Below are 15,145 nucleotides of genomic sequence, written 5' to 3' on the forward strand. Positions count from 1 at the left end.
GATCTTTTTTCAGCAGCAAAGGATTAAGTCTACTAGACGTTCATTTTCTTCTCAGCAACTCTGTCATGTTCGTCTTACTTCATATAGAAGAATAAAGTCTCATTTTTCTAGAGTTTATTAAAGTTATGTGCAGGTGTATTGCCTAAAATACCATGCCCGTTCGTGAGTTTTCCGATGTGTTACGCGCGTCATGGCGTTGCCGGGGTTGCCGTGTGCCCGTGTCCGGTGTCCCCAGTTCCCCCAGTTCATCGCAGCCGTGTCTGCCGTTTCGGACGCGTCTCCCACGCTTTCCCGAGACGGAAGCTCCGTGTAAAAAGCCGCAGTGGTGGTGCCCTCCCACGACGGGCAAATATACCCGTCGTGTTGCCCAGCCGACGAGCTGAAGCGCACCCGACACCGCGACGACACGGGCATCGCACCCAAAAGCAAAACCCCCGTTGGCTTTGCCCCGTTCTAGACTAGATCCGCCCCTCGGGAATGGCCTCCTACGACGGCGACGAGGGCACCGGCCGCCGCGGCTCGTCCCAGCACCGTCCGTCCGGCGGGGGCAGCGGGGACCTCGCCTCGAGCGCCAAGCTCGTGGCGGAGGCGGCCAAGCTGGCGCTCCAGGACCACAGCCTCGAGAAGGTGGACAAGGGCCGGGTCGCCGGGGCGGCGGCCGACCTGCTCCACGCCGCCTCCCAGTACGGCAAGCTCGAGGGGAAGCCCGTGGACGGGTACCTCGAGAAGGCCGAGGAGTACCTCCACCAGTACGGCCGCAAGGAGGGGGGCGCCGGCGGCGGCAAGCATCAGGGGGAGGAGGAAGGCAAGTACGGGAAGAAGCCCGGCGGTGGCCACGGAGGGGGGAGGTATGAGGATGAGGAAGAAGGGTACAAGAAGAAGCCTGGCGGTGGGAAGTATGAGGAGGATGAGTACAAGAAGAAGCCTGGTGGTGGGAGTGGCTATGGAGGTGGAAGGTATGAGGAAGAGGAAGATCACAGGAAGAAGCCAGGCAGTGGTGGCTATGGAGGGGGAAGGTACGGGGATGAAGATGGTTACAATACGAAGCCCGCTAGTGGTGGCTATGGTGGGGGGAGGTATGAGCAAGAAGATGAATACAAGAGGCCTCCAAGTGGTGGCGGTGGCGGCTATGGTGGAGGAAGGTATGAAGAAGATGAGTATAAAAAGAAGCCAAGTGGCGGTGGCTATGGAGGGGGAAGGTATGAGGATGAAGATGATTATAGGAAGAAGCCTAATGCTGGTGGATATGGGGGTGGAGGAAGGTATGAAGATGAGTACAGCAAGAAGCCAAGTGGCGGTTATGGTGGAGGGAGGTATGAAGAAGATGATGGATACAAGAAGCCTAGTGGTGGTGGATATGGCTATGGGGCTTCCAGTGGGGGAGACCATGGAGGAAGTTACGAAGAAGATGACTACAAGAAGAAGCCTAGTGGGCATTCAGGGGGAAGATATGAAGAAGAGGAGGGGTACAAGAAGACCAGTGGCCATAGTGGAGGGAAGTATGGCAAGGATGAAGATGACAAGAAGAAGAAGAAACATGGTGATGATGAGTCAGAGGGCGGTGGTATTGGGGATTACCTGAAGCTGGCACAGGGTTTCATGAACAAAAAGGATGGGGAAGGGGAGAGTGGGGGTGGTATGGGTGACTACTTAAAACTTGCAGAAGGGTTCTTGAAGAAGCGGTGATTAATCCTTGCCATGTCATGGTTCAGGAAGGACTTGCTTGTGTTTGGTTAGTCCCTTGTCCTGTTCAATGTTTACAAGTGAAATTTGCAGCAGTTTCCATCCTAGGGTGTAATAAGAGTGGAATTGTCTATGTTGTCTGTGTTGCCTAATGGGCTTTTTATGATACTGGGAAAATAAAAGGTTGGGTGATTTGGTGTTCATGTTGTGTATTGTTTCTGACTTAAAACTAATATATTGTTGCAACTTATAATGAATGGAACTGTTGAATACATATTGATCCATTAGCTGCTGCTGTTAAAAGAGTTTCCTTTTGACCAGTTGCTATTATGTGAAATTGGTATGTGGATATATTGGCACTTGATCTTATCATGCTAAATAGTAAAGCATTCCGTGCATCTGTTCCTGAATTGGATTTCATTTTTGCTGAACCTCAGAGAGTAAGACAAAGAAGCCAACCAGCCATATATGTCTCAGCTATCAACTTGTTTGGCGCTTCAGTGCTGGTTCTAGGCTTATCGCCTTACGAAATAGCTTCTGCAATGGATAGATTGAACAGCAGTTCTTATGTGCATTTGACTTCTATGTTGCTGCTTTGGCTCTTATCTCTAAGAAGTAGTTGCCATTCCTTTCCTCACTTGGCCTTGTGATTTGTGCCTGCTAGGTTGCTAATTTATGTCAAATGTTGTCATGTTGATGTTTTGGCTATTCGTGTACTGTTAAATGGTTGAGCATTTGGCATTAGTAATGTAGTACCTAAGTTAGAAGTACAAGTCAATCAATTAGAAAAAAAAGGCAAAGAGGAATACTGAATTAGATTCACAGCCGATGTTATGCCATCAGCTTTAAGACCTTTACAAGCACAAACAGCATCTCCCTTCTTCCACCATGGTGGAACATTTCCACAAAGGGCATCTTCTTTTAGCCACTTGTCCAATTCCCAATGATTTCTGATCTCCTATTACTCATTCAAAGTAGCACAACAGTATCTTTCTGCAGGGTCAATCTTTCTTGACTGGTTTGACCTAACAGATTTAAAAATAGAGGCAACAAGAGTATATAAAAAGAAGTCAGACATTCCAGGAGTAGTCCATATTTAATGAGAAGTTGGTTCATTGTTTTTTACTGTTCCTGATGATGCTACCTGATTTGATTGTCATTCTTGCGTTTCACTTAATAATATGTCAAGAATGTTGTCATGGTTCATGGACTATGCGATCATGCCAGTGCATTTTGCAGTCGAATTTTATCACCACTGTTGATTATGAAAATGCACAGCTCCTGGTTACATACAAGGGGGCCAGTCTCTGCGTAGTTTTTTTTTTGTCATATGTTGTCAATCAAGTATAAAACAGTGCCAATGCTTATGATCAGGGGAAACAATCTCATGACTGAATGCTCGCTGAAACAAATTGTGCAATTCAGCCACCAACCAACCGCATGCAGTACCATGCAAAACAAAATAGGAACAGATACACCCTAGAAGCAAGCAAAGCAGAACCAACACATGCTGAATGTTCACATTACGGAGACATCACTCACGTGGAAAATATTGCACGGGTTGTCTTTTGCCAGCCATAACAAATCCTCCATGTTTGCATTATACAAATCTACCGAATCACAGGACATGAATCACCAATCTGTCCTTGAGAATCACACAACAGGGACCCAAAAAATGGTAAGAATGAATGATAAGACAAGTACGCCCAACCAATCGAGCTCAGAACTCCTCGACGGAGACGGCTTCGCGGGGGACCTCGTAAGCATCCTTCTGCCTCAGCTTCTTCACGCCGGCAATGAAGCACACCTTGTCGGACTTGTAGCTCTCGAGGCTCACGCTGGCCACCTTCACCCACACCACTACTTTGGTCTTCATGCCTTCAATCCCAGAAAGCTTGCCTCGGGACAGAGTCGCCTTGACGCGAGGAGCATACCGTATAATGGAGGAATCCTTGAAGCTCACCTCGCAAGGCTTGGACAGGTGCACCACTAGCTTTGAGTTTGATTCGTCATACTCATAGCAGATGATGTTCCGAGGGAAGAGGCCTGGAGGGAGGTTGTGCTCACGCAGGAGATCAGGAAGTGACTTCTTGTGTCCTGGATAGGATAGGAGAATCCGAGGTCAGTGAATATGATTGAAATATCGAAGACACAGTTTGCGCCTTCTACTTTGCATGCAGAGGGTCTAGCTGAGAGTGCTAGGGGATGAGCCTATGAGGTTAATGAAGTGATAAACAAATAGAATTCAGAAGCAGAAAATGTTGAGCCTTGTAGGAACTCAACATTGACATGGAATTTCAAAAGAAAATACAAGTGAAATCTATGACTTTAAAGAGACTAAGATTTCCATGACATTTTAATTGTTTATCACATAGTCTCTCCACTTGCTTCTGACAAAAAGGCTTTGTTGATGATGATGATGATGCTGCTGCTGCTGTTCATCACATAAATTGGAATCCGGCAAACAGAAATAATTATAGAGCGATGAATAGCCTTAACAAATCAGGAGAAAGAAATTAAACATGAATGCTATAATTGTGTGTACAAACACGTTACTGATGAGACCTGCAAAAGGAAGGAAAAAATAGGAACGGGAGAAGTATCCAGATTGCCACCAGTCTATTCAGAACAGAGTTATCTTGTACTCCAATGCTTTGATATGAGAACTGAGAGGTTAGTTGTCAAGGTACATTATTAATTGATATTGTTCATGCAATTATGCGAATACAGCCACAATAAAATAGACGTCACTTGGAAGCAAGTACCATGACAAACAATAGACACTACAGCTGGCAAATCAACCGGCTGTGGTTGGTGTTTCCTACGATCATGACATATACTGCACAGCCTTGCTAATACCGCCAAAGATTTCAGGAGGACCAATGCAAAGATTGCAAGTAAAACAAAGCTGTTAGGTGAGCAAGCCCCCTATCCATTGCTCCATGGACTTCAGAATAGTGGCATCAACAAACACTGGGCCAGATGCCAACTATTGCAGGGCAGCAGAATGTCGCAAAAGTCATTTCAGTTCAGTTTGGCCTCCATGTGCCCTATACTTTGCAGATCAAAAGGGTACAGGAAATCCAACAAAAGCTAGATCCAAATCAGAGAAAAGGCTAGGAATCGGGCAGCTGGCGCATACAATCATTATTTAAGAAACCTCCTTTTTTTGAGTTGCTTTGGTTTTACGCATGATGCAAGAAAAGCTAACAGACACGGACGCTTGTACTAATGATGTTGCCAAAACAACTTAACATGCACCCAGAATGTTCTAATTCATCATAGAACATCTCTTCAGATTCACTCTTTATTTCCACCGCCACGAAACCAACCGTGGAATGGAACAGAACAACTGTACCTTTGAGCTTCTCGAACACCCATTTCGCCTTCTCCTCCACGGTGCTGGAGAAACGCTGCGGATCAGATCAAAGGCTGTCAGACTTATCTTGTAAATGCTGCTGAATTGAACTACTTCTATATACAGAGAAGAGATTGCTCGCCCCCCAAAAATGGTGCCAGTTCGATCAGAGTTTTTTTTTTCCCTTTATCGCTCCAGTAGGACATTGTTGCACAAAATAGATTCAAGCAACAAAGTATTATTGCTACGAGTAAAGGTGCAAGAGAACGAATCTGATCCAGCCTCAAATAAGCCAAGAAAAAAAAGAAATGCACATGAGAAGGATGCGCGAATAATGCCCCCAAGGACTCTGAATTGAGTAGTCAGCCCTGTCAAGACCCCGGAGAACTAGACCTCGCATTACCACACCCATACAGCAGTTCATCACCTCGACCTCCCCAGGGCAGGGTCGAGATCAAAGGCAACGGATCCAACGCAATGGCCGCGAGCAACTGATTGCGCAGAAAGGGGGGAGAGAGAAGCGAAATGGCGGCGAGAACTCACGGAGATGTCGTCGCCGATGGCCGAGAGCTCCTTCTTGGCCTTGCGGGAGATGGTGAAGCTGCCGAGCTTGGTGAGAGCCTTCTCCATCCCCTCCATCCGCGCTGCCGCTCGGCTCAACTCACAACTGCCGACTGCCCTGACGACTGCGTGGCGCAGGCGCGCCGCGCTTGTGTGAACGTGTAGACGAGCGCGTGGGCGAAGGCGGTCGGGCCGGCTCTGCGCCGCGGGTGGGGTGCCGCAGGATGGGCGACACGAGAACCGGTTCAAAGCTGCGGCGCTCGGCCCGGGCGGACCCCGATAAATAAGCAACGGCTCGCGAATCGAGAGGGCCGCGGGGCTGCGGCGCCGGATCCTTTGCGATAGTGAGGATTGCTTCCTTGTTTGCTGCCGTGACTTTCGTCCTCTTTCTCTCTTTTCTCCTTTATTTTCGGATGTTTTCTGGAAAAAAAAACAACGCATGTATTATTCAAATTTAGGACGTTGGTTAATCCAAAATCCGAATTTGGGAAATTTGCCGAACAAAAATACTGTACATCCGCGCGGTCCAATGGATAGCTTGTTGGCTATTTCACCGCGCAGCGGCAGGAGCGGGGGCCCCTGGTGCCAGCCCGCATGACGGTGACGTGACCAGTCCGGGGCGGCGGCCCCAGTACGCTGGGAGTGGGAGGGCACCGCGCCGCGCCGAGCCGAGCCGAGCGCTCTTCCTTCAGTTCCAAGCGCCCGTTTCGTCTCGTCCAACGGCCTGCGAGGGCGCCGCGCCATCCCCGAGCGCGAGCGCCAAACGGGAAACGCACAGGACAGGAGGAGCGCTGGGCCGCTGGCTAGCGGAGACGCGGGCGGCCGCGCGGCGGCGCCCACCGTGATCCGTCTGATGCTGGGAGCGCATCGTGAATTCGTGATAGATCGGCAACGCAGGGCCAGATAGCCACACGCAGGCACGCTATCCAAACGGTTTCTTTTGGCTGGCTCTGGCTACCTGGTTGGCTGGCAACTAGCCAACCACGTCTTTGCGTCGCGGCCGCGGTCTACGAGCTCGGACGTCATCATGTACCGCGCCGCCGGCGAGCACTTCCGGAAGGCCAGGAACGAAGGTTCGGTCCCAACGCCCGGCCAGGGATGAGGGAGGTCCGGCTGGGGCGGCGGCCACGGGGCCGCGGGCAAGTTCTCCCAGGAAGAGGACCGGCCGACCGGAGCAAGCTCTTCCGGGAGCTCACAGATACCAACGCCAAACTCTTGGCCTGGGCCTAAGAGGAGGGTTCAACATCCAGGTGGGACCGAGCTTGGCGAGGCTCGAGTAACATACATGGCCAAACGGGCTGTCTGGTCACGACACGGCCCTAGCACGGCGAGGCACGGCACGCTGCCGTGCCATGCCACGTAGTGCCGCCGTGCCGGCGACCCGGCCCAGACACGGCACTTTGGGTGCTCAGCCGTGCTGTGCCGTGCCGATAAGCACGGCCAGCCTACCAGCCCGTCTCCGGTCGTGCGGCGGCGCTGCTGCTGCCAGCCGACGGACCTTGCTTGCACACGCCGCGCAGCTGGTGCTCGCGCCTCCCTCTACACGCTCGCCACCCATGTGCACCGTCGCTGCTCGTTCACTGTTGCCCAAACGCGCCATCGTCCCTCATCAGTCGGTCGTCTCCCACCCCCGCGCGCCATGCAGCTGCTCGCCCGCCCCCGCGTGCGCCGCTCTTGTTGCCCGTGCTAGTGCCACGCAGGGATTTTTTTACCGACCGTTGATTACGAACCGCCGGCGCCCGGTTCCGGCTAACCGGTCCGGTTTGACCGGTTACCGGTAAAAACCGGCCAAACTCAAATTTGAATTCAAAACCCGCAGTTATACCGGTTTCGAACGGCTAACCGGCCGGTTAGACCGGTTTACCGGTCCACCGGTTACCGGTCGGTTTGAGTGGTAACCGGTCGGTTTAGGTTAAATTCAAATTTTTTTCTTTTTAGTTTAAATTCAAATGCCCGCAAAGTATACTAAATGAATGTTTGTATAATATGTTTTAGACTAAATGAACCCTCCAACCCTCTTTTGTACTATTTTTACATTGTATTTGTATACTTTTGTATGCACATTTTTTTTGTTTAACTTCAAATGCTCGTAAAGTATACTAAATGAACGAATATTTGAAAAAAATTGACACCATTAGATTCGTCGCAATTTGAAGTATTTTTAAGAATTTTTTGGGATTTTTCCATTTTTTGGAATTCAAATTTAAAATTTGAATTTGGGCCGGTTTGAAACCGGCCGGAACCGGAACCGGTCCGGGCCGGTTAGACCGGTAATCGCGGTAACCGGACCGGTTCCGGCCGGTTTTTTTAACCCTGGTGCCACGTGCCATGAATGTGGCCCAGGCATGGCTCTCGGCCAAGCAACGGCACTGGCACGATGGGTCACGTGCCAGGCCGTTATATGGCTGTGCTTTCTAGTGCTGTGCCAGTGCCGGCCCAGCGGGCCTGGTCTGTTTGGCCAACTATACTCGAGTTGCATCAGCAAGGTGGTGTGTGCGGTGCGCTATGGCCAAGAGACCGAGGAAGAGGTGGAACTTACTGCTGGACAAGCTCATCGATGACCATGCAACCAGCTCGGTCAGCTGCAACGTGGTTTTCTGGTGTGTGTACGCCTAACACATATTATCCGGACTGTCTATTTCAAACTCTACTAGTAAGGTGCCCGGGTAAATTGCAGATTAAAAAAACACAGGTTCCAAATATCCAACCGTCACCACCCACGAGTCCACGACTGGCAGAAAATGTTAGCATTGTTACAGTTGAAAGTTATATGACAAACAAAACTGCAATGTGTTTATGATCGACATCACCCACAATAATTGGACTGGACAGAATATGTTTGTATAGAAGCTGACGTTTGACAAGTTGATAGAATCACACCCACGTTAGTTCATCTCAAAGCAAGTGCAATTAATCCGATTCATTTTTAAGTATCACATCAAAGTGATTTACAACAAAGTGACGGGGATGTTTACTTTATGGTTTATAGTGGTACAACTGATGAGAACATGAAGTCTGTATCACTGAGCTCAAATTAAAATCTAACATAATAGCATCAAAGAATCTCCTCCAAATTTGCAAAATAGTAAGTTGTGAAAATATTAATAATACAATGAACATGTTGAAACTATTCAAAATTTGAATCAACAAACTGAAGAGCAAATTAAATGGCCTAAACCAAAATGAAAAAAAAACACTACTGCATTCCTGACCATGCAACATATGCATTTTTTCCTTTCTTCATAGCCTTCATGCCATCTACGTTTCATCTTAAATATTACATCTCTTGTTCCTCTAACAAAAAGAAATGCAGGCTGTAAATTGAAGAAAATTTATTCATAGGAATACATCTATATTTTTTTCCCATTTAAGCATTCAAGCATCATGTTCATGGGAGTACCAATATATAAATAAAGTCCATGTGTAACAAATTGCCCTTCAGATTGTAGGGCACAATTTCAGTAGTATTTGTTTGTCTTCAACTCATGCATGCATAAGCCTCAGGTCTAATTAGCTACCTCATTGTTTCTTGTAAACTAAATATAGATAACTTAATTATTTTTCCAACTCCATTACAGAGAATAAAATCCATTAGTATCTGCTTCACTGGCAGCCATAGCAAACCAACCAGCATGTTAGTTCTCAAGATTCCTTCAATATCTAAGCTGCATGCTTCTCCTTCATAAATGACATAGCGGTGCTCCCGCAAACCCTTGAAAAAAAAGAATGGTTAGTTGTTCTGAATATTCCTTCAGTCTTGTGGGCGAAATGCAATAGAAGAGAACAAAAGCGTTAGACGCAGGGTTAACTCATGTTTGATCTGTAACCTACTTTTGAAATATAACAACCTATATGCTAGCCAATAGAACATCATTTCCATCTTCTAGTCAATACAATTGCTGATTATGGCTTCTTCTAGTCAAGAAATGCAATCACCTGACTTCCCCTTTTCCCATATGTACTCACCCACCAATACAGTAAGGGGACTGAGCCTCTTGCAGTATATACACAGAAGAAGTTTGCATTGTAGCAAGGCAGTGAACTCCCTAACCCCTTCCAGGTATGTTTCAGCAAATCCCATCGTAGAAAAAAGAACATGTTTTCTGGCAATTTTGCCAAATTGATCTGGTACACATAATTCAAACTTTATTCCTTGAAGTTATTCAGTGAAATCATTATATCTCCTAGAAAGATCAGTTTGTGTGAAAGTAGAACTGAAACAGAAAAATGCATTAGAACTGAAACAAAAAAAATAAATATAGTTTCACAATAATAAATATAGCATGAGAAGCACATGCTATTTTAAGCTTTATTAATATCCAAATAGGAGATACATGTTCCTTACATTTTATTTAGCATTGTGGTAGGTGTTTGACGTGTACTTTAAAAGAGGTTTGGTGGCGCCTTCTTCTACCACTCAGCAAGTGTTTAATCTCCACTCATCTTTCTTAAACAAGTTATAATATTCCCGCTTCTCTGAATGCACACTGGTAGCGGCCCTGGGGCATTCGCCTCACAAGCTATATAGTTTTCTTTCAGAAATAAGAACTGATAAATAAAAATTTTCAACAGAGAATCTAATGACTACAGTCAGAGCAGGAGCCATGTATTGGCAAGAGTTGGTTGCATTATCAGATATGCACACCATACTGACCAATTAACATCCATCGTCATCAATCATGACCCACACTGTAGCGCTTCCTTTTTTTTTCGAAAACTGTAAACATAGAGAAACAGAAAGTATAGTTTGCCTAGACCCCAGGATTGTGACTCTCACGTTATATTAACCAGTTTAGCTGAGCACACACATGGAAAAAATCAATTTGCATGAAAAATGAAAAAGAACAAATAAGACCAATCCTACTGTACTTCTTATCAGTTCACAAATGAAACAGTGTGCTAATGAGATATATATCCCATAAACCAATTCTAACATAAACCTTCTGTCACTGTGCTAGTAGAGTTAATAGGGCATAGGTCTTTATTGCTAAAAAAATTCACACGGCATGGCAAGATTAAAAATTCCGACCTGTGGAGCAGACAGCAGGCTGGCTTTTGAGATCACAAATCAGCCACAATAATTAACCATTGACTATTAGTCAAATAAAAAAGATGGTATTATTAGAGAATAAAAGCAAGCAGTATACATAAGCATCTAATTGGGTATATTTCCCAATCATTTTGCTATTGTGCGTTAACAATGAAAAGAGAAGGCAATATTAGCTGCAGTGTCCTAGCTTTACTACATACAAATATGTATTTTCGTAATCCTAATATGTTCTCTAGTGCTTGCCCACTACTCTACAGCTTGGATTTGGAGGAAAAAACAGAGGAGGTCAGGATGCAACGTTAGGTTTTGCTCTGATTTGGAGTCGTGCCTTGGAGTAGAAGCAGAGGAATAAAACGAGTTTGCTGCTGCCTGCTGCTTTGATTTGCATCTGAGGCAGGGAAGGGTGCAGTTGCCGCTGCTCGATGTACACTCTGTTCTCTGCATCCAGCCAACAGTGTTTTTCTCTCACACCAAACCAGCACCAGCCAGTAGCCACCAGCCAGCCAGCAGTACTTTTCTCTCATAACAAATCAACACCAGTCACCAGCCACAGCACAACGAACAGAGTGGTAGTGGTGCCTGCAATAATCGACTGAGAGAGAAGTGTGAGGTTCTCGATGATTTCGTCTGACCTTTCGGGGGAAAGAGTGGAACTGGTCACCGAGAAGCCATAGCCGACGGCCTTGAGCCCCGCGTCGCGGCCGCCTGCATCAGGATGATGAGATGTCCGCCCATCTACCTGCTTTAGATCTGAGAGAGAATATCGAATGAGTTAACAAATGGGTTTTTTTGGATTGGTGCCATTACAATTTTTAAACTTCGGAGAAGTATCATTACTATTCACCTATTTTGAGTTCTACCATTACAATTCTTCCTCCATTTGAAACATGCCACGGTATACATCTGGTATACGTATGGAGAAGCATTGGGCCCAGCTGCAGCGTACACAACATTATCATATTTTTGTATGGACAAAACTACCCCTTCCACCTTTACTCTCTCTACGTCACTGACGTATGGACCCACTAGTCATCTACTTCCTTCCTTCCTTCCTTCCTTCCTTCCTTCGCCGTCTTCTCCATGAGACCATGACAACTTCTTTCCCAACTCCCACGGCAACGAAGTAGCCGCCGGCAGCGCGGAGCTCGTCGGAGGCCGCCCCTCAGAGCGTGCAGCCGCAGCAGAGGAAGAAGCAGCACATCATGGAGATGAGCACGACGGACTCGACGGCTGCGACGATGCCCTAGAGCGCGGCGTCCACCAGGAGCGGCACGTCCCGCACTAGCTCGGGCCACCGCCGCGCCACCGCCGCGCCGAGTTGCTCGGGCTCGATCACTGCCACCACTCCTGCACCGGAGCTGGAGGGGCGCGGGCGGTGAGGGGAGAAGCGCCGCCAGGCTGCGCAGGCCTAGGTCCGGCGGCCACCAGTGAATCTTTGTTCGTCATGATTTCGACCCGGATTCGTGAAATTGTTTGAGGGGCTTCGTTGCTAGTAATCTTGTGATCAACTTTGATTCAATCCCCCCTCAAATCTCTCGCGAATCGGCTCGGAATTTGAGTTTTCCCCAAGAACGAGCTATTTGAATAGGGTTCGGTTTTTCCTTCGATTCGTGATGGATTCTTGACCGTTTCGCAATCTTCTTCTGGATGTACTAGGTCTTGTGTTTGCGCATCTATGGTCAAAATTTTATTTGGATCCGTTGTGTATTGAGGAACTATTATGGATTTGATGTCTCAGTCGTTTTTGTTTGTGCTCCTCTGTTCTTGCCTTTCCAGGTGTGCTCGATCTGGGGAAGCAACTCGCGAACGCAGGCAGCACGCAGCACGCAGGACTGCAGCGCGCAGCGGTGCCAGGCCGTGGCACGCTGCGTCTGGACGGCAGCTAGGCGTGCGCGACGGTCAGCTCCGGCGGGTGGCGCTCGATGTGCTGCGCAGCCAGCCAGACAAGCCTCGCGTGCGCATGTGAGGCCTGTCAGTGCACGGTGGTCCCTGGCGAGGTCAGCGTCTCCGCCGCCGAAGCCATGGCCGCGTAGGAGGTCCACCCCACCATGGCCGCCGCTAGGGGATTTGGGAAGCTGTCATGCAGAAGATGGGGAAGGAAGGAGGAAGAAGATGACTAGTGGGGTCTACATGTCAGCGATACAGGGAGAGAACGGTGGAAGGGGTAGTTATGTCTATACAAAAATATGATGGCCACATGTACGCTGCAGCTGGGCCCAATGCTTCTCCAGACGTATACCATGGCATGTTTCAAATGGAGGAAGAATTGTAATGGTAGAACTCAGAATAGGTGAATAGTAATGGTACTTCTCCAAAGCTCAAAAATTGTAATGGCACTAATCCAAAAAACCCTTCACAAATGGGGTGCAGAATCATGCAGCCGGTGCCGGCTCGCCCGCCGGCGCAGCCCGCTCGCGCGCGCCGGCGTCGCCTGCGCCGCCCTTGGCATGCTCCACCGCCTTGTCCGGCTCGCCTGCCGTGGCCCGCCGCAGTCCGACGCCGCCCGCCCACCCGTACAAATCCACGCCCACCGACTCGCCAGATCTGGTGATATAGGGTGGCGGCGGGGAGGGGAGGAGTGTGGGGAGATCCTCACGTTGGTGTCTCGTTCCTCACGAAAGCGGCGTAGGGGATTGTGTCGTCGATCCAAGCCAACCTTCTCCGCCGCGCGTTGGTGTCCCGTTTGCTCCGCGTGGTGGCGTAGTTCGGCGTCGGCTCTTGTCCGGCGTGGAGGTGTGGCCCGCAGTCGGCTCCCCGCCCACAACGCACAGCGTCCGCCCTCCGCAACCGGCGTGCGTCAGGGCGAAGGGCGCCGCTGTCGCAGCTGCGGCGGACCCGGAGGCCGGAGGCCGCTCCGCCCGCGGGGCACGGCGTCCGTGTAGGATCAAGAACACCGACTAGAGGGGGGTGAATAGGCGGTTTAAAATCTAAAGTCAACAACACTAGAGAAATTTAATTAGTACCAAAGGAAAGCCATATGTCAAGCTATTACTATCTCTAGATGGGTTTGCAACCTAGGGTGACAAGATGCAAAACAAGCTCTAGTAAAGTAAATTGCTCAAAGTAAAACAAGAATTAACGAGAGCAAGAGAAGTAACCAAGCTTGACACAAGAGTTTATCCCGTGGTGTCGATGACTTGCCGGTCACCCCTAATCCACGTTGAGGTGGATTCCAAGAATCAACCGCTCCTCTATCAAGAACCTCTTGATCTTGAGCCGGCTTGAATCAAGGAACCGCTCCACACCTCGATTCCACTAGAGTTGCTCTTCACCACTCCGGTGAGGTGAGCACAAGACCTCTCACAACCGAAATCGGGGCTCCTCAACAATCTCCTTGGAGGTGCTCCACGAAATCCTCTTCTCCAAGCCGTCTAGGGAGCGGCAACTCCCAAGAGTAACAAGTTGATGACGCTTGCTTGAAGTTTCCCTAATGCCACAAAGCTCAAACTCTTGATGCAATGCACTAGGAAGCTCTCACACTCTCAAGAATGCAATCTCTAAGCAAGTGTGTGTGAGAGAGGGATGCCTTAGCTCTAATGTGTCAAGAATGCTGTCCAAATGGCCAAGAGAGACACCCAATGGCCGGGCATTGGGTATATATAGACACCCCTTCAAAAACTAGCCGTTACACTCTTTTCTGCGAAGTCGCGGACCGTCCGCGTTTCAAAAACCGGACTGTCCGCCGTTATAAACCAGTGAGTCAGAGTGCATTTAATGCGTGTCAGAACTAGCCGTTAAGCCCTGGCGGACCGTCCGCGCCCCAGGGGCGGACCGTCCGCAGTTAAGAGTTCCACACCACCAGAGACTAACATCGTCTATGGAATAACTTTGAGATTAGCCTGCGGACCGTCCGCAGTTCACCTTTCAGCCCAAACCAGAGAAACAACCTCTCTGGTACAAAACTAAGATTAGCCGGTGGACCGTCCGCTCCCCATGGCCGGATTGTCCGCCGTTCAACTTTGAAGCCCACACCAGAGAGACACCCTTTCTGGTACTAAATTGAAATACAGTGGCGGACCGTCCGCTCCCCATGGCCGGACTGTCCGCCAGCCCACCAGAGCCTCTGCAAGCTCTCTGGAACGGGTGCGGACTGTCCGCCCCTCTGGTGCGGACTGTCCGCCGTTACTCAGTCAGCTCTCAAACTTAGTCTTTTTCAAATCTTTTCAAAACGTCGTTAGCCCTCATGCATGCAACTAGACATTTTGAGCAAAATGGCACTAAAGACCCGTCAAGCATGAGTACACAACCCCTCTTGATAGTACGGCTATCTATCCAACAAATCCGATCACTTTTCATCCACTAATCGCCTTGTGACCGGTAAAATGCAAAAGCCCTATTTTATACCTTTGCCTTGAGCCCGAGCTTTGCTCATCATCTCCAAAACTCCATACGTTCACAATCAAATCTCTTTCATCCGTGGATCAACCTATACTCATTATCTCAAATGAAATCATTAATCCACAAACCGTTGTCATTAATTACCAAAACTCGAA

At 48.6% G+C, this 15,145-nt stretch overlaps 2 protein-coding genes across 2 annotated transcripts; one reads left to right on the forward strand and one right to left on the reverse strand.

Annotated features, from left to right (window-relative positions):
• Nucleotides 1-341: 341 nt before the first annotated feature.
• Nucleotides 342-1,967, forward strand: LOC120646904 (uncharacterized protein At5g39570-like). The gene has a single exon (XM_039923438.1). It carries the CDS (start codon nucleotides 478-480, stop codon nucleotides 1,684-1,686), a length of 1,209 nt encoding a protein of 402 aa, XP_039779372.1. The 5' UTR covers nucleotides 342-477; the 3' UTR covers nucleotides 1,687-1,967.
• Nucleotides 1,968-3,177: 1,210 nt separating this feature from the next.
• LOC120646905 (uncharacterized protein At5g01610-like) lies at nucleotides 3,178-5,948 on the reverse strand. The gene is made up of 3 exons (XM_039923439.1): nucleotides 5,585-5,948; nucleotides 5,042-5,096; nucleotides 3,178-3,780 (listed from the first exon to the last, which is right to left on the reverse strand). Exons 1-3 carry the CDS (start codon nucleotides 5,678-5,680, stop codon nucleotides 3,404-3,406), a joined length of 528 nt encoding a protein of 175 aa, XP_039779373.1. The 5' UTR covers nucleotides 5,681-5,948; the 3' UTR covers nucleotides 3,178-3,403.
• Nucleotides 5,949-15,145: the final 9,197 nt, after the last annotated feature.

This window comes from Panicum virgatum, chromosome 9K (assembly GCF_016808335.1).
Source record: "Panicum virgatum strain AP13 chromosome 9K, P.virgatum_v5, whole genome shotgun sequence".
Lineage (NCBI taxonomy): Eukaryota > Viridiplantae > Streptophyta > Magnoliopsida > Poales > Poaceae > Panicum > Panicum virgatum.